We start from the raw sequence: 24,399 nt of genomic DNA on the forward strand, positions 1-24,399 counted from the left end.
AAAGGAAAAATAGATAATTTAAATAAATTAACAATTGGACGTACAGTATATAGAAATTTTTCACAAAAATATAAATAGATATATTTATAAATGCAGTTAGGACATGTGGTGCAGAAGTGACAGGAAGTGACAGCCATAGGATAAGATGACATGGTATGATAATGAAAGGTGACAAAAATGACTGAAGTTAAAAAAAAAAGAAAAACGTGTCAAACAAAAAAATATTGGTAAAAAGGCAAAGGCAAAACATGACAACCTACATTAGCCTTTCATATTTTACAAACTGTCAGTGTTTTGTAGAATATCCTGACTGTGGAATGTAGAATATGAAACCACTACTACACCTTTAATGCACCTCTGAAAGTCAAACATTGATACAGTGTTGGAGTACTAGTAATAAAATCAAATTTGCTGAAGCTAGAAAGACAAATTGGTAAGTATAAAATGTGCATGTGTTGTGATAACCGTGCTCTACATATTGATTCTGTTTTGTATTTATTTCCTTCAGGCTCTGCTCTCCTCTGAGCCCAAGTCGTCCAGCTGCAGTCTGTTGAAGATGACCATGAGGGAGCTGATCGCACTCGCCATGCCGTCTGAGGACCGGAACACTGACAGCTCCACCGTCCCTCAGGTTTGATACCTATTTCTGTGGACACAGGGGGTTAGATGTGTTATATTATGTCCTGATAGACTCTTATTGGTATTATGAGGAGTTGTCTTAGTCGTGTGAACATTCTCTCTATTCTCACAGTGGTGTATTACTTATCATTGTTTGATTGATAACATGGCTCTGTTGACGTTGTCCTTCTACAGGTCCACGCTCTGAACATCCTGCGGGCTCTGTACAGAGACACTCGTCTGGGAGAAAACATTATCCCCTTTGTCTCCGAGGGTATGCAGGCCGCCGTGCTGGGCTTCACCTCTCCTGTGTGGGCGGTGAGTCTCGACCGCCAATTTTTCTCTTTGTGTCTGTTTGAATTTAGGTGTCTTAACACACAGCTCAACATCATCCCTCTGTATATATTAAAAAATATATATACTCAACTTTTATCAATCAGGGTTGACTCAATATTTAACAGCAGCACACACTACAGCCTCCAAACCTGATCCAGTTATTAGACCAGCACCTCTAGACCAGATTTACCAAAAACTTCCTCCATAGAGTCAGTCCACCTAATAAACAGGCTCTTAAGTGTTCATCTGCAGAAGTCAACAGTCCTGAACAAAGTGTCTGCCCTCTGAATTCTCATCCTGTGATTTCACCTTTACACACACTCACCCCCTCTCCTCCTTCTCTCTGTGTTGTTTCTGTTTCCCAGGTGAGGAACTCGTCCACGCTGCTCTTCAGCACTCTCATCACGAGGATCTTTGGAGTGAAGAAGGGGAAGGACGAGCACTCCAAGAAGAACAGGTCAGCCGCTCCTTCATCTCTAACAGTTCCACTTCACTTTCATGTGCATCAGAGCAGAAAGAGAATCAGTGTTTAAAGGTCATGTGTGCCAAAACAAGGTCTGAATAAGGTCACAGTAACTATGCAAACATGGGCAGATGTGGCTCTGATTAAACACTGTAAATTTGCTAATGGTAAAATCAGAGAAATTCAGCTTATTCCCATTTCCTATTCCCATACTTGGATGTAGTTATTCAGACTCTCACATATTACATATTTTTATTTCACTCTAACAATCAGCAAACTTATGAGAATCAACCAAAGTAAAAGAAGCAACATGGAGTATTTTACAACCAAGCTGAGGGAAGCAGTGTAAAATCTGAGGTTGCTTTGAACCACTGGGGGGCGCTGTTGTCACACCACTGTGCATTCTGCTTTTACTCCTCTTAACCCGCCTGCTGATTGTTTGTGGATGCAGGTCTGAACTTCTGTAGAGCTACAAGTACTGACGGGACACCCAAGTAAAAGAACAAAAGGCTGTTCCACGTTAAAGATAGAAACATGCGGTATCAATAATTTATAATTTACACACCCGGGACGTTCCCGTTGGTGCCGCTATCATCTGCTGCAATTAATAAAGCTTCGATAAAAGCACAGCTTCATAGTTGCAGATGTGTTGAGTACAAATAAATCTCCACATCTGGTCTGATGAGGAGAAATGTTGACTGATAACACAACTGTGCACAACTTGATCCAGAGGAGAGAGAGAAAAAAAAGAGTCACACATTGAGAAATGTTTTTGTCAGGAGTGAGATAATGAGCACAAACAACTTTCAGAGAATAGAACATGTTCTACTCAAAGTGGCATTGAAACGTGTGATGATCTCAGACATTCTCAGACTTTTCAAAACAGGCACTGAGGTATTCAGATTTGGTTCCTATGGTACAAAGTGTGTCATGACATGCTGTTTAATTCTATGGTTAGTTAATGTGTTCCCACAGAGGAGAGTTAAACAGAGATTTAAAAGGTGGTGTGAAAGCTCAATTGTATTTTACTTAGATTTGAATGATCTTAGTAGCTGAAAGACCACCTTACAGAAATTCATACGTATTGCAGTTGCGTATTTCAACATCCATCCTACTTAATATATTTGGCTTTTGGAGATAACAATGTATGGGAGCCGCTGGAGCGTTACCATTAAATGTTTCTGTAAGACGATAGGCTTGATTTCAGTGATGCAGCAAAGAGTGAAATCACTCGCTGATATTTCAGAAGTTGATCCAGTATTACTAGACTTGATATTTATATATTTGCAACTAACATAAACTGGCATTTTTATTTAATTCAAGATTGAAAGAGATGAATAGTTTTAGTCAGTTAGCTGGCTAAAGTTGCATACAGCTCAGCTCACAGCCCCCAAAGCTCTGCTGAAGACCGTCAAAGCAACATTGATTATTAAAGTGAAAATATTTTTCCACTCTGATTACCAGTTCTGATTTCCTGCTCTTTTGTTTTGAAGAGGAGTAGACATCTGCTGATAAACTATCTCTCAATGAAAGTATTGAAACAATACACTGATGAAGTCTGAACAGAAAAACAAGCTCGCTGTAGCCCGGCTCATCAAGAAACAAATATTTTTCTGGTTATAATCACAAAATGTGTTTGTTTTATTTGGCTTCTGGTTGAAACCTTATGAATCCTCCTATCTGACTCCAGTGATGCAGCTAAAAACCAAAGAGTAGAGATTCAACCCAAAAGGGATCAAACTCAAAGTCTTATTGGCTAAAGATTTAAATTGTCTTCTTTCATAGGGCACTCACCACCAGAATCTTCTACAGCACAGAAAGCCTCTAACCTACAAATGTTCTCTATCATGTGCCAACAATAATTGAGTCTGTGAAGCCGTGAGTTCGTGGATGTCTCATTTCGGAGGGTTGGGTGTTTATAAAATGAAGTGAGGTTGAGGAATCGGCTCAATTTGAACAGTCTCAGTTTTAGTTGGAAGGTTATCAGCTGTTTGGTTCTGCTCTGCTGTCAAGGATTGTTTGACAAATTGTGGTTTGTTAGTGAGGTTTCTGGGAAAAAAAGAGCTAAATTATTACCAGCTCCTGGTGCATGTCAAACATCCATCAGAGTATTTGGAAAGCAGATAATGAAACTGATAGCAGGCCTGGGTCAAGTGTTTTGTTTTCTTCCACATATTTTATGATTTGTTGGATCATAGGTGAAGAACAGGTGGAGACGTAGCAACAGGCTCCACAGGATTATATAATCTCGTATATAATATTTGATGTGAGAAGCCCTGGAGTGAATGGTCTGGACCTGTTAGTGAGAGGTCTGTGGAGCGGTCTGTGGAGCGGTCTGTGTGGTCCTCATCTACCTTCTCCCTTCTCTGGCTGTGTAAGCCAAATGTCAGCGACCATTGTTCATAATGCCTTGATTCTTGTAATTGCACTTGTACTGCAGTTTATTATACAGTCATAAATCCATCAATAGATACCATATGAGTAACTAGTTTTTTAAACAATATAAATGTGAACCAGTGGCCACAGACAGTAATGTGGTGTGGTCCTTGGGGTCTGTATCAAGCAGCAACCTCCGGTCTAAAAATATGAGTCCAATGCAGAAGTGTTAAAAACTGCAGTTCATCGAGGATCCACTTGAGGCTGGCTCCGGAAGTACTGGAAACCACACACACACCAATTCAAAAAAGACGATCTTTACAGCAGAAATAAACATGTTTACAGCCTGGTACAAAAAACGAGTGTAGTCTGGATAGCTCATTTCTTGATCGGCACACACTGTACAGGGGTGACTTTTTTTCTAATGCGGCAATTTCAAAGATATTGAGATTACGAGTCTTCCAATGAGAGGCACAGCTGACTTGATTGACAGGCGGGAACACTGTAGCTGTTGGCTAGGAGGCTCAAAGCCCGCCTCTTTACATCAAAATCACTCGACAGCAGCAATATGGCTGCCGCTGCTGACTGGCCTCAAAACAGCGCTTCAGAAACAGATGTATATATACAGTCTATGGTCTGTACCAGCTGATCAGTGGTTCATGGTGTGGTCCTTATCCACAGCCCATCTCCTCTGTCTCATCTCCTCTTCTCTAGACTCTCTATAAGTTGGCTGTGTTATACAGTTTGTTTGCTGTTATTGAAATGCATCTGATGACAGAGCATGACAACATGGCTGTTTTGAAGTTTGTGTGCTATACTAAGGATCTCCGATCAACTTAGCAACTTTATTAAATTGTAGAAAGTTGTATAAAAGTGAATAAAAATCTATTGTAGCGATCAAACAATTGACTGCATCATCCGACCTGTGAAGCTATTTAATATGTACCTCGTAAAGACCACTCTGACTGCTCCACAGACAACTCCCTACACGGTGACATCATTTCTGAACCACACAAAGCACAGTTTTCTGCATTTCATGTTCTGTTACAAAAGTTTGATGTTCACGCTTATAAGAAAAACCTGCACACTGACACCGTTATACAATATATCTGTGATTTGCTCATGTCAGCAAAATGATATGATAAAAGAGATAGACATTAGACTTGGTTCAAGTCTGCAGTCATCTCTGTATTATTAAGGCCTGAGGAGCTCCTGATCATTCGCAGCCTCAAGTGCAAAAAAGTTGATAAAAACAGATTTGGATTTTAAAAAATGTTGCTGGTATTGAATTCAAAATGAGCATTTCTTTTTCGTAAAAAGGTAACATTTGATATGATGTCTTTGTTATATTTTCTTTTTTTTTTTTTTAAAGAGGAGAGGACAGTGGACAGAGCAGGTAACAGAAAGAGAGATAGTTGGGGAATGAAATGCGGGAAAGGGGCAGTAGGCTGGAATTGAACCCAGGCCAACCGCTATATGGGCACGTGATTTAACCATTTGGCCAAATCTGCGCCTGTTTTTGCTCTATTTTGAATTACATATTTACTTAAAATAATTTGCAGACCATCAAAAATGTGTCTTCATCAACATTTTACACAGTGCCCCAACTTTTTCGGGACTGGGGCCGTATATTAAAAGATATTATCAACAAATTCTGATATCTCTGATGTGTCATAAAGCTTACATCAGTCTTTTTAAAAGCTCAGCAACGTATGTTCCCGCTAACAGTCTTGTTTTTCATATGAACTTGAGTGGTCTTCATTCATAAACAATATTCCTGCCAAATTATAACATATTACAAAAGTCACTTTTGCATGTTAGCCTGACTTAAGCCTGCTTTCTCTCTAGTTTCTGGCAGGGCCATTGTTCTCCAGATGCTATCAGCTAATAAAAAGTGAGCACTTTCATAATCTGAGAATGTAGCCTCTGCCCTCCTCTCCAGCTTCAATTTCTCCCAATAGTTTCCTCCCGTCTATAGAAACCAAGATGCCAGCTGCTAAAATGTGAAACAGGCATAACAGGAAAACAAAGGGACTGTAGTTTATTGACCATAGATTATATTATCATACATCATCTCAGTATTCTTCCCATGTCCTGTAGTCTAAAGTGATATGTTAGTGCTTGATTTGACTCAAAGCTCCATGCAGAGAGCACATGAAATCATGCCCAATAGTTTATGCTGTTTGGCTGCAGGACTCTGTGATATCTGCACTGAGGTCTATATCCAGCTCAGAGTGATTTGTTAGCCCTCAGATAATCCAAGCTAAAGTTTCACAGGGCTCCTCTCTGCCTGCTTCTCTTTCCTGTGTTTCTATTGGCTGATTCCCCGACGGCCCCTGACACCCTCAGCGAGGCTGCTCTAGTTTATCTCGTCAGTTTCCACTCAGGTTTTTCGTCTCTCTCTCTCCCCCCCTCTCTTCTCTTCATCTTTCTCTCATTGAAGTCGTGCTCCTCTTTGCTGCTCGTTCTCTTTCTTATTACTGCAGGAGCCAGTCTTTAATATGGATGTGGTGGATGATGATAAGAAAGGTTTAGAACATTAGCATCCAAAATCTTCTTTGTATTCCAGGATGACTTTATAATGTTTGTTACTAATCTTTAAACCATTTGAAATCAGGCACGTCAATTCTTCTGTTTAAATAAAGTAAAAAAAGGAATAGCTTGACGCTTCTTGATAAAAACCTATCACCTTTGTGATTTCAGGGGCTCAGTACAATTGTTTCTGATTAATATGCTTTTTTATTATTATTATTATGCAGCAAATCAGATCAAAATACTTTTTTTTTTTTTTGTTTTTCTCATTTCTAAAAATAAATAGGATTTTGTGAATTTCTATATTTTATTGACTTATATGATGTTCTAATTTAGGTTGCACAGATTGTAGGGATGTGAATTGTTTGAACAATTTCCAATGCATCCTGATGAGCAAAAATCTAATTGTAGGCTTGGGCATACTTTTTGTTTTTATTGCAGAGCTCAAAGGGTCAGAGGTTTTGTGGAGGAGTCATTTTTATGCTACAGTCATGCTCTTGTTTTGTGTCACTCACTTTATTTTGAGCTAGGTTGATACAGAGCTGTGTGTGTGTGTGTGTGTGTGTGTGAGCGAGGAAGCTGCAACTCATTTAAAACTGTGTGTTTTGGCGTTTGTGTGCTTGTATGTCTGGTCTGTGTTATTACCGTGATGGTAAGGTTGTGATCTCTGGCGGTAGAAAATGCATTTTGACAGCTTGTCCACTCTAATATTTAACTCTGTGTGTTTCTGCTCAAGCTGGAGCATAAACACATCTCCCTCTCAAACAAACCCGTTTATTTACAGCACTGTGTGTATTTGTGTGTGTGTATGTGTGGAGACGTCTCTTCTCGCTGTCTGTGGGAATCACGGCTGTGTATTTTACATAGTGACTTGTATCCAGACGTATGTTTGCTTGTGGATCAGACTCCGGCAGCTCTGCTCGAGGATCGTGCGTAGATGTTGATCAGATACCGTAGCTGAGATAAATGAGACTGTAAACAAAGCTGACAGAGAAGATTGCTCTCCGCATTCCGACCAGAGCCTACAGATTTATCTCAGCCTGTTTCAGCTCCTCACTCCGCACTGCATGTGCGCTTGTTTATGAAAACTGTCTTAATGAAGATAACCTCGAAAAGAAGAGGAAGCAAAGGCTGACCACAACAAGGAACTCTGATTCTTTACTTTTCTGTTCTCCTCCTTTGATAACTGCTAGAGAGAAACGAGAAGAGAAGTGTTTCCCCTTTTTTCTTTTCAACTTGAGTAAATAGTAAATGTTTTTCTAAATTTGTCAAATGTGACACTGAAATAAAATGTCTCTCAGGAGCCAAATTACATTCCATATGCTTCTAAATGAGTGCGTAATTCTTGTTTTTTTAAATCCTGGGCCCTGTTTTATACAGATTTGAGATCTGATTGACAGAAATACGTTTTGGATAAGTTTTGCCCCGGTAGTTTCACCAGCAGCAGAATTAGCTGGTCAAAGGGGGGTCCATTAAAAGTTCTTGTTTTTGTCACAGGCTCAGTTTGTTGTTCCAAGTGTTGAGCAACATTGCAGACAGGATCCCAAGTCACAACAGAGATAGAGCTTTGTGTCAAAGAAAGATTATCAATCAGAAAGAACTGTCACATTTCTTCAGCCACATCCACATATTGACAAAAACAGCAATCTTACCCCAGGAAGTTTTCCACAGCCACTCACTTCTACTATGTTATTCTATGTCTAGTGATATCAATTTAAAACCCCAAAGTCACACAATAACTCAAACTAACTAGCTGGAAGTGGTCACTGTAGACCAGCAACTCCCCTGTTCTGTGGGGTAAAATAACTGTTTTCATCCATAGACTCTGTTGGCTTTGAAGAAAGCAATGCACACTGTGTATACTCAAGTCTTAGCAAATGTAGTTCTCTAAATTCCAGTCAAAATTTCTCATTGTCCACTCCTTCAGTGACATTCACCTGACTGATACGTTTCTTCAAATACAACGTTATTTATTTCTACTCATTTGGGGCGAATCCCGGCTCAAAACACTCCATCTCAGGGGCAGCGGTGGCCTAGCTGTTTAAGCACACCCCATATACAGAGGCTATAGTCCTCGTCGCAGTGGCGTGGGTTCGACTCTCGGCCTTGACCATTTGCTGCATCTCTTCCCCCACTCTCTGCTCCCCACATTTCCTGTCTCTATTCCGCTGTTCCATTGAATAAAGGAAAAAATGCCCCGAACTGTAGCTTCAAACTCATCTTTTCAGAACAACTTTGAACTGTTGATGATGTTCTAACCATTATTATACTGAGTTTTTTCCTTAATGCGCTTTTTAATGTGTGCTTTTATGATTTGCTTTATTATTTTTTTAGTATTTTGAGAAGCGCTATGGAATAAGCACCTATGTATTAAGCGCTATGTAATAAGCGCTATGTAATAAGCACTATATAATAGTGTTGTAGTACTCAAGATCAGTCTTGGTCTCAAGACCGGTCTCGAGACCCCATATTAAAGGTCTCGGTCTCGGTCTGGGCAAACTCCGTATTTTAAATCAAGACCACCACTGATGCACACTGTGTCCCTGTCATTACTGTGCGACCTCCTACCTCTTCTGAGATCACAAAAAACAGAAACACAGTTTTAGCTCTGATCTTAAGCTAAAGTTAAACAAACAATGACAAAAACAAACCTTGTTTGTTGCTGTCAATTGTATTCAAAGCAAACTTGAATAAAATAAACAGAAGTCTTTTATTTTGTTAACTCTCATAATGATTTTTCATTGATATATATGGCCTTGGTCTTGTCTTGTCTTGGTCATGATGCACTCTGGTCTCGGACATGTCTTGGTCAATGTTAATGTGGTCTTGACTACAACACTACTATGTAATAAGGTTATCTAATAAGCGCTATGTAATAAACGCTTTGTAACAAGCGCTTTGTAACAAGCACTTTGTAATAAGGGCTGTAATAAGCGCTATAAGGGCTGTAATAAGCACTATGTTTATAGTTATAATAAAATGTAATTTTATTGTTATCTTTCTAAGCAGTTAAGGCTTAATATTTTGCTTGTAGTATTTTAAATGAAGTTTAATTTCTGAACACTTCAGGTGAGTGTTACTTGAATTAAGTTTTATGAGATATTATAGATAAAAAATGTAAAAGAAAACTCCAAGATTAGACTACTCATGTATGGGACATTTGGATGTAGAACACTAATACGTGATTGTTACGATACGTTTACGAAATAAGTTTATAACTTGTTAGTAAATAGGAAATAATCCCCTCTCTTAGTTTAATACTGAGCACATTACTGTACCTTTATTCTTGTGAAGGTGAGGAACTCTAGTGTATGTGCACACTCACATGACCATGACTGTTCACTTACACCTCTTCCTCTCTCCTCTTCCCTGACCCTTACTCCCTTTACCCCATCTAATCTGCTCCGACACAACCCCTTACCTCTGACCTTCAGGCAGTAGAGTCTCTTCAGAGTGAGGCACTCTCATTAGAGGAGAGAGGGGTTAAACACACTCTCATATGCTACACACTCCTGCATGTGCACAAGTGAGGCATTCAGAGATGTCAGGTTTTTAATGGTGCTGATTATGTTCACCTCCTGATGTAGCAAGGGTGCAATCCCCACACTGTGCACTAGTGTGTCTTTGTGTGAAGTCCTAGGAGGTAAAGAGTGTTCATATCCAGGTTGAATGAGGTTTTAAAATCTCTGCACATGACTCACTCTCCTACCATGACAGAGCTTGCTGCAGGCTTGAACCAGGGCCAAGCGATGTGTGTGCGTTTGTGTTAGTGTGTGTTTGGTCTTGTGATCGTGTGCCCAGCAGAGTAAACCTCTTCCCCTTTAGCAGTGACTTGATTTAGATGCTCAGAGTTAAATAAAACCTTTATTGGCCTTGAGGTTGAATGGCGGTCGCAGCAGCAGGACCGCCAATGTTAAATATAAAGTTTTTCATGTGTGCGTGAGTGTGAATATGTTAGTAGAAACACACATGACCACAGCACATGATGTAGTTTACATGCACATACACACAGTGATGGTGTTTATTTGTAGCAGCAACAGCAGTTTGTTTATGTTCATGGGATATGGATCACAGCCATGTCTCCATCAGAGCTTCACTACACTGACTCAAAGTGTTACCTCCTTTGATTCTCGTGTTTTTCTTTTTATTATACAGCACAGTATCTCAAAACTAAAACTTCATTTTGCCTTTCTTAAATCTTAAAGAAACATGATGGTAATATTTTTTCTTAACACTTAATGATAGGGGTGTCCCAATCCGATATTGATATCGGATATCGGTCCGATATCAGCAAAAAAAAAAAAAACAGTATCGGATTATATCGGCCTGCATCTAAAATCTCCGTTATAAGCACTCCGATATAAGCAGTACATTCCAGACTCCACTCCAGCACTTCTATCACAACAACAGTGTGTGCTATGAGTAGGAGTGATGTCGGCCGTGTGGCCGTATTTTTCGTTTCAGTCCGAAAAAGACATTACAGCTGAGTGCAAATCTTGTCATGCACAAGTTTCCTGTGGTGGCACAGAACCGGGAAAGTTTAATAAGACCAACCTCAACGTGCATTTGAAGCAGCATCATAAAAAACAGCATGAGAATTTTCGCAAGCTTCCTCTGTGAGCCCACTATTGAACATAAGAACAATCCTTTACATTATTGGAGAGCATTGTTATTTTCGTTGACAAAAATTATGACGATACCACTCATTTTTCCATGACAAAAACAAGACTATGACGAACTAAAGTGCATCACTGATAATAAAAACTCAGACAAACGTAAGTTTAATCTTCGCTAACAAGAAGATGACGAGATGACGAAACTTGGGCGGCGGGCCGTCGGACATTAAGAATTAATATTCTTCCTCGCTGTGCATCTAATCTTTAGAAATAAAAGTGATGCATGTCCGTGGCAGGCTGAGTTATTTTCTGACGGGCTCAGTGTTAGCTTGGTCTCTACTTGCAGCAGGAGTGTTGTGTGAACCAGCTCTTTCCGCCTCCATGCCTATGCTCCATTCATGTCTCATTTTCATTGATGATTTTTACCCCCCGGTGTGCGTTAGTGACAAAGAAACAACTGGGGGATGTCTGTTTACTATTTGATGTTTGCAGTCTTTGCCGTTCTCACCGTAAAAAGCTCCGTGTCTACAGCTTGATTTATTACAGTTTGGTGAAATATCAGACACATTTAGTAAGTTTGGATCAACTCCTTGTCATCAAAGATGCAGATGCATTTGGGTAAGGGTTATGATTAGGGTTGTATCCACAGAACAGAACCAGAACAAAACTCAAGTAAACCGAACAGAACCAAACTCAAGCAAACGGAACCAGAACCAAACTCAAGTAAACAGAACCAGAACCATTTGAGTTGGTTCTGGTTCTCTTTGCTTGAGTTTGGTTGTGGTTCTGTTTGCCTGACTTGGTTCTGGCTCTGTTTGTTTGAGTTTGGTTCTGGGTCTGTTTGCTTGATTTTGGTTCTGGTTCTGGTTCTGTTTGCTTGAGTCGGTTCTGGTTCTGTTTGCTTGAGATTGGTTCTGGTTCTGTTTGCCTGACTTGGTTCTGGCTCTGTTTGCTTGGGTTAAGATTAGAGTTAGGGTTAGGGTTATGATTAGGGTTAGGGTTCAGATTAGGGTTAGGGTTATGATAAGGGTTAGGGTTAGGGTTGTGATTAGGGTTAGGGTTAAGGTTAGGATTAGGGTTAGGGTTGGGGTTCAGATTAGGGTTAGGGTTCAGATTAGGGTTAGGGTTCAGATTAGGGTTATGATTAAGGTTAGGGTCATGATTAAGGTTAGGTTTAGAGCTTAGATTAGGGTTTTGGTTAGGGTTAGGGTTACCATTAGGGTTAGGGTTACCATTAGGGTTAGGGTCAGGGTTAGGGTTAGGGTTGTGATTAGGGTTCAGATTAGGGTTAGGGTTAGGGTTCAGATTAGGGATAGGATTAGGGTTATGATTAGGTTTAGGATTAGAGTTATGACTAGGGTTAGGGTTATAATTACAGTTCGGATTAGGGTAAGGTTCAGATTAGGGTTAGGGTTAGCAATGTGATTAGGGTTTTGATTAAGGTAAGGATCATGATTAAGGTTAGGATTAGGGTTATGGTTAGGGTCTGGGTTATGATTAGGGTTAGGGTTGGGGTTTTGAGCAAACAGAACCAGAACCAAACTCAAGCAAAAATAACCAAACTCAAGCAAACAGAACCAGAACCAAACTCAAGCAAACAGAACCAGAACCAAACTCAGATTGCCGTGAACTGTTTGTCAAGTGCCTCTGTCACTGTGAGGTGCATTCAGGGACCGTCATTAAAGTGTAATATAGCCCTTATATTGTGTGCATTTTTATTTGAACTTTTTAGCAGGGACAGGCTAAATCATTTAACTTCAGATATTACACAAAAGTGTTTTTTTTCATTGTTCTCTGTTTGAGTAATATCACTTGATCAAGACTTTTCTAACATTCCATACTACAAAATAAGTAATAAAAGTATGTATGATTCGTGCTGATATCGGATCGGATCGAAACTCAAGGCTGCAATATCAGTATCGTATCGGATGTGAAAAAGTTGTATCGAGACACCCCTACTTTATGAATATGTTGTCACTGCTTCAACCACTTGACCTGAGTTTTTTGTAAGTCTTTATATGTGTTTGTTTTCAAAACCAAGAGCGTCAGCAGTCAGTAAGATAATGTCCAAAAAATAACTCTGAAATAAAAGCAGTTTTTCACCACACGCACACACACACATATATGATGATTTTTAAGTTAAATGATTGTACAGGTGAGTAGTACATAACAGTCACCTACGGAAACATGAGGCCATCACAGATTTGATCCCATAAGAACAGCATTAAAGTTGGATATGAAACTGTGCCCACACATTGGAGTCATCAGGCATGAATCATGGCTCTGTGGCTCTTTTTTTACCCTCACACCAGCTGGCTCCACTGAGGAGTGATCCTAAGACTTGAATAATATTAGCGTATAATACATTTGTTTATCAGTGTTTACATTTATGAGGCATAATATCAGATATCCAAACACAACACAATGTTTACTCTCTGTTTTACTGATGCTGGTTTATTTTCAGCTCATTTTTGCTAACACACCTCACATCATGGTTAGAGTTCAACTTGTTTATTGATTGAGTTTCTCTAAGACCCTGTAAGCTTTGCTTTTATTATCATTTAGTTAGATTAACAGTAATGCTACCACACTCTGCACCTGAGATATAAAAACATTAAGGCTTAATTTGGACCCTCTGTCTCTCTTTCCTTCTTACACTCTATAGGATGACGGGTCGGGAGTTTTTCACTCGTTTCCCAGCTCTCTATCCGTTCCTGCTGAACCAGCTGGAGGAGGCTGCAGCCACTGTGGAAAGGTGACCTATTCCTCCTTAATCCTCACACACACAGATACACACACACGCGCGCACACATACACAATCACTCTGCCCAGTCCCTGCCATGACTTTTCACACCTCCTTTATCCCTTTTATAAGTTATTCACATTTAAGCCATATAAGACAGGTTTTTTATTTCCCTAAGCTGATTTGTCAGAGGTGCTTTAGTGCTTCTTGGAAAAACCAGGAAGAGGTGAAGTCAGTGCAACTTTCTGTGTGCCCCAAATCTAAATATATCTGAGCACAAAGTCGTGCAGGTTTCTCCCATCAGCTAGATTGAATCTTTGTGTGGGCCCTTTTTCAGAGTGTTCTCAGCTGACAGACTATTTGCTCAAAGCTTGAGACTTAACGAGTGAATAGATTAAATGGTCTGTCCACATTTGGTTTAGTGTTTTTTCAGTGGTGGGTGGATTCTTCTGAGGTTCATTGGCCTTATCTTTCTAAGCTCAAACTCCATCTCTAAAAGCTTTTGTGTCGTCCAGCAGCTCCCCAGGCGACCTTATCTTAATATGGATCCAATTAATTGGCTGCTCTTTCAGACCGGCTCTTTCTCAATCCCCCTCACTCCCTTCAACCCTTGTTAAAACATTAGCAGAATTCCCACGAAACAAGATCTGGGCTCTCTGACTTCCCACATCGTCTGTCTGTCGCGCCACCCAAACAGAGCGAGCACACCACACTGCAGCAACACACAGCAAGACAGCAGGAGACAAAGCTGCTGTTAGTGGTTTCAGTACAAGTGCATTCTTAAAATAGGTCACAATATACAACAGATTGTAGAAATGAGATTTGGAACTATAAGGTGGTACTTTGGAGTCCATGTAAATATATATTATGGGCTATGTAATCAACCACTCCTCAATCACTCCCTGGAACAAACACAGAGTGAAAGATGAACACACATTACAACAACATGCTTTAAAGAGAGAAACAGTCATATACACAGCAGTATGCTATCCCCCACATGCAGCTATGCTTACTTAACCTTTTTTTCACAGCCTGCTCAAACTGTAAATGTTGCTTCTTTATTCAGCCTCCTATTTTGTAAAGATGGAGGTAGTAACAGAGCCAAGTCTATAAATTTGTTATTTTTGATGACGTGTTCAATTTTTTACTAAATAGTATTTGGGTTAGCATCAGCTAACTCAATAAGTATTTAAATAAGTTTGCCACAAAGACAAAAGTGTCCACAAATTTAGAAGCTGACAAGATGTTGAGAGCTTCTTACCCTCTGGGAAGACAACCATATCTACCACCAGCAGTATTTTTAGCTATACTATTAGAGGAATAAGGCGGTTTGTTATTAGCTATTATTTTAGGTGTATTTAGTTTCCAGCTTTTAGCTATTTTGATTTACCGTTTCAACCTGTTGCACCGTCTGTTATTAGCTTTAATTATTAGAACTTATTGCATTTATTTCCAGTTTGAATCAGCCGAGTAATATGAGTAGTAATTATAACCAGTATTAGCTGTTTTTTGAAGTGATATTTTTGGCTTTTACACCTTTATTCAGAGAGGAGAGGACAGTGGATAAAGCAGGAAACTGGAAGAGAGTGATAGTGGGGGGCAGTGTTGCAAACTCCTCATTGAGGAAATTCGCTATTGGCTGTCCTAAAAGTTGCTAGAAGTCGCTGAATGTAGCCATTGCCTAATTTGCATAATCTGAATTGTAATAGAGGCTGTCGGAGAGAAGCTGCTACCTTTGAGAAGTAACATTGAGGGAGAAACAAAAAGAGAGTAAAAAACACCTTAAATATGTTTATAACTGCACTTATGAGCCTACAACAAATCAAAGTAAAAAATACATTTTTCAATCATAACATTTTCAAGAGATTTATTGTATCAAATCTACATTAACTATATAAATGGACCAAAAAGAGTCAGTAGGCGGGATCAGCCAGCGTTGTCTTCGTACATGAGTGATACATTTGCAGTCTGGATGCAGAGGGATGAACACCTCCTGCTCTGAATGAGGAGGGACTCACAGCAGCATCCACTGCTTGTTGAGTAGAGTAAGAACGATACATGCTTTCATGTCAGTCTCCAAAAGTCTCCATTTAACACCAGAAAAAGTCGCTAGATTTGTCGCTAGTTGCTTTTTTGAAAAAGAGTCGGTAGAGGGGTCTGACAACTCGCTAAATATAGCGACAAAGTCGCTAAGTTGGCAACACTGGTGGGGGGATGACATGCAGGAAGGGGGCCGTCCGTTATATGGGCACGCAATTTGACCATTAGGCCAAATCAGCACCCATATTGATATGTTTTGATATGTATTTTAACTTCATCGTTAGATCTTATTAGTAGCACTGTCACATGATCAAAATACTTAACCATTTACAGGCTCTGTGGTAAAACAAATGAATGACATATATCAACATTTTTGTATAATACTTTCAATGTGTGGCATCAGAGCGGGATCAATCTGTGTCCTTTTTTGATTTGTATCTTTGAATAATTAATTGAAATAAATGAGTTAATTTGACAGCTCCAGCTTTTATAATTATCTGTTACTAGCCAACTGTTTCATTGCTACATTTTTGTGCTCTTGTTAAATATTACTTTAACTTCAAATATAGCTTTAGTTTACTCCGAAACCTCTTCTCAGCCTCCAGGTCCCTTCCCTTCTTTCTAAATGAAGGATGAAAACATGTAGGGACAGTGTTCTGTTAAAAGATGTGAACCTGAAATAACCTTTTCATCAAACTGGCGAGTGCACGACCTGATGGAGGAGTTTAGGGTGAAAAGGGGACAGGCAGACACTCATGGAGGATCTCACAGAGTCTGAAAGAGCCATTAAATACCACTGAGTCTCTTTTCCTTCCTGTCGAGTGTTTCTGCCTCCAGCTGTGTCCCTGCACGGCCCCTCTCTCTGACATCACATCCTGTCCTGTTCTGCTCTACTAAACTGACACTAAACACATTAGACTAGTTACTAATTGGGCTGCTATTACATTTCCCACCATGCTGTCCCAGTGGATGTTTCTGTGAGTGTGCTGTTGAATGAGGTAATGAAAAGCACAAGTTGTTTTTCACAGGAGGTCGGTTGTTCCGTCGCCGTTCTCTGAGATCCACAAAGCTAATGACAGGACCCTGAGGACATGGTGATCTCCTGACCCACACTCTCAAACATGCAGACCTCACAGACTTACACAAACCGCATATTATCTTTATGGTATGACGGATAATTTCTACTGACACAATGTTTAAGTGATGCTGCTAAAGTTTTTAAGTTTTATGAGCCATAGTAAATCTCTCTGCAAATGAACCTTTTGGGAGTTGATGCCAGGCGGCAACCTCTGTGACAGATGCCAGGTCTGAAATGCCAGAAACTGCAGTTCCTCAAGTGTCCACTTGGGGCTGGCTCCAAAAGTGAGTCGATCCCTATAGATACCCATGTTTCAATGTCCAACTCTACAGATGAAATACACATGTTGAAAGTAAATAACTCACCTATTTACATGATATCAGGGCTGACAGTTATGTATTGTTAGGGATGTGACCACTGTGAGTGATAGGTGGAGCTGCTAGCTGCCTGCTTGGTGTCACTTCAGCACATTCAGCCACTGAACCTAACCTCTCAGCCTTATTTGTGGTATAAGTGCCTTTTAGAATTGTCTTTCTTTAAATAATTGACACATGGTGACTTTTGGCTCCAACAACACAAGATGGTGATACCAGAAATGCCAAACTCAAAGCTTCATAGAAGCACATCTGAAACTAATGGGTGACACCGCAGTGTGTATGTCCATATTTTACAGTCTATGGTAAATATCTGCTGTTTCATTCCTCTGAGATCTTAAAATCAGGACAGAAAGTGGTTCTTAAGTCAAATCATGACCCTACTGCACACTACACACTTGATATTCAAGCTTTTTTCCCTTTTCATCCGTCGATCCTCCTCTGTGTGAGTGTGTCAGAGTGAAACTGTGAAACCTCTGGCAGAGGTGGACAGTTTCCACTCTGACTCAGTTGGCAGAGATACTTTTTGGATGGAGGTGAAAGCTAAATGACGATGACTGTACGGGAGTGTGTGCAGTTTTTAAATACAGGGTGCAATTAAGGGTTTAATTTTGGTCTGGATTCTGATGGGACATGTATTGTGGGTTTAATCAGACAATAGGAAACACTTTAGCCAAGTCACTTCATGTGTACATTTTAGGAACAACAGGAGATGACCCAAGGCGCCTTACAGATGAACCGTATGAATCAGATCTGCTTCTCCAATAATACAGAGTTCTCACTGGAAACTAGTATAGGGTTTCGATTGGAAGCAAGCCGAGATCACCTCTTCTCTGCAATCTTGTCTGACTTGTTTTGTACCGCTTCAGAGTGTACACATGTGTCAAACGAATCAAGCCACAGGGTTGTTTTGGAACAACGTCCCCAAACGATCCTGGTATGAAAACACCCTGAAAACTACAAAACAGGTGGTTTGAGGCGTACCAGACTGCAAAGAATCCTAAATGTTTACAAAGATTCTTGCAGACCTTTCAGATTAGGAGTCCAGTATAGATTAATGTGCACCTTCATTACAAGACAGCATGTACTGTTTTCTCCTGCATGTTGCATCCCTTATCAAAGGCCTATTGTTAGATAGACACCATAATAATGATGATAAATATGTTTGTGTGTTCAGTGACAGCGGTCAGGTGAAGCTCCACCCCAGCCTTTTCCTGCTGCTGCTCGTGCTCAGTCGACTCTACCCGTCTCCCATGGATGGATCGTCATCACCCCTGGGACTCGCTCCGTTCATGCCCTTCATCATCAGGTGGGTGTCACAATGCACAAATATATACTTTACGTGTACAGCAGGCAGCCCTCTCAGTGTTCACACACACTGGATGCATTCGTGGCCTTCAGGTCTCAAAGAAAATCTATGAAATCACCCAGCTGCTGTAATTTTGGAGCCATCTTGTGTACATTTCTGTTTTATTCTTATCCCTAATCTTACCTTATTATTTGTACTATGTTTCAACAATATTTAAACGGGACAATCAGAACAACAAAGCAAAGAATAACTTTCTGTAAACAACAAACAAAACATGCTAAACGTGCTCCCACAATGAGCCATTCCATCACAATAAGTGTTATTTTATTTATATTTAACCGAATTTAAGAAAAGCTCCCATTACACTCTGCCACATCCCTCTCCTCCATCAGAAAATGGTTCAACATAAAATCTTGAATACAGGTTCCACCACTATATAGGGATGTTCCAATCAGCTCTAGATAATAGAGCTGCTACCTTTTCTTTTGTTTACAAAAATAATTAAAGTAATCAAAGTAGATAAAAGACTAAATATCATTTAACTTATTCCAGCTAGGATTGTTGTAACACTCACATATAATGTCTTTCACATGCTCTGCTAACTCAGACCCAAGAAACTGGTGTGCATGTAACCCTGCTTGCTTACACTCCAAAGTGGAGGAATCAATCCAGCGTGCAGCGAGGCTCGATAGTGACACAAACATTAGATTTCCAAATGTATGTTGTAAAATGAACAGCAGTTATATTATGTTTTAAATCACCTCATAAGTTTTCAAATAAACATATGTACATATGTAAGTAAGTAAACTTTATTTAGTATAGCACCTTTCACAGAGCAAAGTGCTTCATAGAGTATCAATATGAACAAGACAATACAATGTGTAATAAATAAGATAATAATGCAGGCAGACAAAATAACAACAAATGACAAAAGGTGGTCAAAAGCCATACAAAAAAAATGTGTCTTAAGCTGCTGTATATTCCATAAGGCAATGACTGACATGTAATGTCAAGACGGCACAACATACTTCTGATCCGAAAGACAGCACAAACCTGCATTCTGTCCCACAGAGATAGGCTGGTTGTCCAAAGTGATGAATTCAAGCAACCTTCTCTGTAATCATGTCTGTATAATAAAAAGCAACATGTATCAGCTCTGAATTAACATAATACGTTCTGACTCGCTGTGAAAAAATAAACAGAAAACATAGCAGGGCTGAAAAACGGCGACCCGTCTATCAGAGAGACCACACGGACACATCGACACACAAGTATGTAGTGCTCATGTCCACGTCGACCACTGCTGCGTAGGGTTGACGCGATAGTATAAACCAGTTACTTGTACGTTTGCCTGACTAGGGACATCCCAACCACTTTATAAGATACAGTCTGTTTTTCGGGTTGTTGAACTCAGCCTACAGTAACATGGATAGCTTTGAGATACGAAAAGAAAGTGAAGTACGAGGTTGACTTATCCACCTTGTTGTGAACCCAGTGTAATCGTTTCAGCACCAACTTCTGGGTACAAAACATTAACTCAACAAATGACCTCTACATTTTATTCTGATATATTCTTTGCACTGATATAAAGGAAACAGCTCACTTTTTAAATGACACAGAGGATTTTAAAGGTGGGTCTTATCCACCAAATTTCAATGTCTTTGAACAATAATTTAATTCAAAACTTCTCCAGCTTAGCCCTCTGACCTGTGGCATAAAGAGCAGTGTGTGAATGTTTGCTATCAGCAGCTCAGCTCTGTTGTCATCACTTTAAACCTACATGTGTTTCCAGTCAGCTCAAATAAAACATATAGACTGTTCTGAGCAGAAATGTCAGTGTTAGTTAAGTTTTATCAAACCACAGAGGGTCACACACCTGCTCTCTTAGTGTGATAACGTTACTCAGAGGCAGAACTCTTTCTAAGTTTAGAACAATCTCACAGACAAAACACCTGCAGACTAAACATCAGTGTGTTTTTTCTGAGTTTGATTTTCACAGAAGCCTCTGAATTTTTAGTGGAATTGTGTCTGGCTTTATGTTTTTGGTGTGTTTTGGAAGTTGGTCATAGAGCAGCTCATGACAGAACAAACTTGAGTAATTCCCTAAAAGTCAGAAATCTTCTCTGCCTCTGTTTGTGCTTGCAGAGACTAAACACCTGTGTGACTGTGCAGTGTGTCTGTGCTGTGTGAGATAGTGACTGGCTTTATCTGCACTGAGCTCAGTGTTTACTGGGGAGGAGAGCTTTCAGGCGAATGGGAAACTAAGGGTACAGACTTCATTTTTCACATTCCTGAGCCGCAGAGAGCTACAAATATTATTGGTACATGTTCATGTGCTGCACCTGCAAATAGACCTGAAGCTTGTACCGCTAACACACACACACACACACACACACACACACACACACACACACACACACACACACACACACACACACACACACACACACACACTAGTTACTAGTCTTGATAGTCTTGAGAGGACTCATTGCCCTGCTGCATTCACAAGCCTTCATTTTTATCCGACCACAAACCTGATATAAGCCTTTTGATTTTACCCCTTTAAGTCCCTGCACTCAAACCTAACTTGAAAACATGATTGCTGACTGTAAAGGTTTCAAAGCAGACAGACACTTTCGACTGAAACAGAATAAAATACAACTATTACACAGTTACTGTGGTCCTAGTTAGGTTATATGGGGTCAGGGCTACAAAGTTCACTTATTTCCTTGTACAAATAGATTTCAGTTTCAATGATTGTTCCAAATAGGACATGCAGTTGATGATGCGTGAGAGATAATTGTGATCTCATTCCATTCAAAAATGTTCAGCTGCTAAATTTCTCTCTTCTCATGATTAAAACCAAGAAAAGTTGGATGTGCTTTTACATACACATGCAGCATCAGCGTAATTTTAAGCACCAAACACCTAAGATTGACCGACAGACAAAGTAATGACTTTAGAGTTATTTATTTCAGCTCAGTGTTTCCCTTCAGCAGCTAACAGTGTATTTTGTTAAGGTAAACATATCATGTGCACCATGGGTTGTTTGATCATGTAATATTATAACAATGAGAGCTGATAACTCACTCTGAAGATGCACTTCCATTCAGCTTTTCTTGTTTTCTGATTTAACTTCTGAAAATTGAAGAAAGTTGGTAAAATAAAAGAGACAGCGGTGCAGAACTGTTCAGAAGGTCCTGAAATACTGTTGTTATTAAATCCCGCTTGTGAAAGTAAGTCGTTTTTTTGGTGTGCTCGAAAAGTAATTTACACACCTGCACCACCAGATAACTTGGGATCTCTCCTGCTCTCCAGTTGGCTTAGAAGTTTATCTCCCTTTTCCTTCTATTAAGCCTCGTTCTTCCTCTTTAAACTCTGGTTCATGAACTTGTCTTCTTGTATCCAAATTAAACGGCACATCATATGCACTGTAAGAAACACTCATTATTTAGTTTGGTTGTATTTTTGTCACTTTCCAAGCTGGCAAACCCAAACAGCTGATCAGTACGCTGCAGGTGAAAGCGCATGCATGTGCCCCTAACAAGAGTAATGAAAAAACAAATGGGCTTTCTGATGGAAAAGTAAAGAGCTGAAAAATTACAAGAGTGCACACTTACACCAAGAATAATGCTTTAGGTGGAGTTTTTAAATGAGCTAAATCACGTAGTAGAGCTGATCCCATCTATAGTGATTGATAGCCTAGTTTCTGTTCCAGTTCTCTGGCAACTTTCTCAACAAAAAGGCAGAGCTGACAGGCAGCCCCTGTGGCTAATATATTTAATATTGTCAAGTACCTCATACAACCCCGCATCCCCCGTCTGGGGGCAAGTTATCAAGATATCTGAAACAAAGGTCTCCTCCTCTGTCCTCTGGTCATTGTTTACAGTTTAGAACTTGAGACAACAGCCACGACCAGCTTGTTATCTCAAATCTTTAGCAGTTATAAATAGAGATTAATAAATAGCTAAATTGTCTTCAGACAAGAGTCATTGGATAGTATTTCAGACAGTGTGTTTGTTTGGCCTTATTTGCTCTTTACTCAGAATGTTCAGGACGTCTACAATCACAAACAACAACAAGAAAACTCCTGACACCAAACAATTGTGTGGCACACTTAACCAACCACAGAGCATTTGTACTCTAAACATTAAGAGTTTCCATTTGGAGCTTTGAAGGCACAATGTTTTATTTGTGCATCGTAAAGAATGCATCAATTCTTCCAACTCAACAGCACATGAACCGATTCAACAGACTCTTCATTTATTTTTAAAAATCTGTGAATCTAGATAAATCTCTCATGTGAACTTTCAGCAGGTGAACACTTTCTGACAGAAGTTCTCCCTCACACACGTCGAACCCAAACGATCCCACATGTTGGAAACGTTAAAAATAGCCCGTCGCTTATTTCTTTGGCTCCCGCTGTGTTTCTCCTCACCCCCGACTCATCGTCCTCAGGCGTGTGAGGACGAGTCTGATGAGGTCGATGACTGTCTTCCCGCCCTGACTCGTCTGCCCCCCTCTAACCGAATCATGTGACCCCCCACCACCCATCCCACTCTGGGGATGAAATGAACTCTGCCCCTCCTCTGTTGACAGGATGGAGCATCAGGCCTCATAACTCTCAGGATTTCATTTTCATACCCCCCCTCCCACTCAGAGGCTTCACATTCCTCAGCTGCCCTCACTCCCCTCTTGTGCATGCGTCACACCTGCCTGGATAGTGAGGATGATGAGGATGATGGTGATGACGACGGAGTAAGGGGAGGATGATGAAGAGCAGACATATTTATCGTTATAATTAATGGCTGCTTCATATCTACACAACAGTTTGTCTGATGTCCTCAAACCTCTCCTCCTCCTCTTCCTCCTCCTGCTCTCTGCCTTCAGGAGAGTAATTCATGTGCTGTGATATCCAGTCCAGGCATCTCTCCTCACCCTGCTCTGCCACCTCCCTCCTCTCCTTCCTCATATCTTATTTCTTTGGAAAGTTCACTCTGAAGCCAGCAGACTAAATAGAGGGTTTGTTTCCCTTCCTGCAGACAGTTTTTATTCTTCATTTTGTTTGTGAGCACTTTTTTTTTAACTCTTTAAAGCTTTCTTTATGAATTGAATGTGATTATAAACTACATTTGTCTATGTAGATTACTTCATTACCTCTGTTTAACACCAACTATACTTTTCTAACTTTGCATTTACACGGGACTCTTAATTCTGAATTACCCTGGTTTTATAGATTACTAACAACTTGTGCAGGAATCACCGAAATATAACATTTAAGGTTTGTGAATGTTAGGAATATTTTTCCTTCTATCAATTTAAGACACCTCTGATCTAAAAATATTATTCGTTTTTACCACAGCACAAGCACATAATAGGTAATAAGTGTTGCTTTAGTGTAAGTTGTGAATGGCACTTCAGGTTATTTCAGACCGGAATAGTCTGTTTAATCCTTGATAAACACGTTAGATATGGTTATGTTTACTTTTTTTTCATGTTTGTCTCATTACATTATGATCAGATCACACTCTGAGTGTGCAATTTACTATTTAATATTTCGGAACAAACGGCAACCCCCGGTCTTAAAATATGAAGCCCATGCAGAAGTGTTATAAACTGAAGTTCATTGGGCGTCCGCGCTTAAGCCTGCCTTTAGAAACACAGGAAACCACATACACACCAATTCAAAAAAGATGATCTTTGCAGCAATAATAAACATGTTTACAACCTGGTTCAAAATTGGATTTTGTCTGAATAGCTCATTTCTCAATCGGCACACACTGTACAGGGGGGGTGATTTTTTTTCTAATGTGACAGTTCAGAAGATATTAAGATTTCGAGTTTTCCATTATGAGAGGCACAGCTAACTAGACTGACAGGCGGGAACACTGTAGCTGTTGGCTAGGAGACCCAA

General features: G+C 39.9%; 1 protein-coding gene across 2 annotated transcripts in view; it reads left to right on the top strand.

The window, feature by feature from the left end:
- The window catches only part of thada (THADA armadillo repeat containing), a 135,652-nt gene that overhangs the window by 39,914 nt on the left and 71,339 nt on the right, over positions 1–24,399 (top strand). For both annotated transcript variants that reach the window (XM_034681583.1, XM_034681584.1), the window contains exons 24-28: positions 509–631; positions 814–936; positions 1,320–1,411; positions 13,607–13,696; positions 18,354–18,485. In XM_034681583.1, the coding sequence (XP_034537474.1) occupies positions 509–631; positions 814–936; positions 1,320–1,411; positions 13,607–13,696; positions 18,354–18,485 (560 nt within the window). The remainder of the gene's footprint in view (positions 1–508; positions 632–813; positions 937–1,319; positions 1,412–13,606; positions 13,697–18,353; positions 18,486–24,399) is intronic.

Source organism: Notolabrus celidotus, chromosome 4 (genome assembly GCF_009762535.1).
Source record: "Notolabrus celidotus isolate fNotCel1 chromosome 4, fNotCel1.pri, whole genome shotgun sequence".
Taxonomy (NCBI): domain Eukaryota; kingdom Metazoa; phylum Chordata; class Actinopteri; order Labriformes; family Labridae; genus Notolabrus; species Notolabrus celidotus.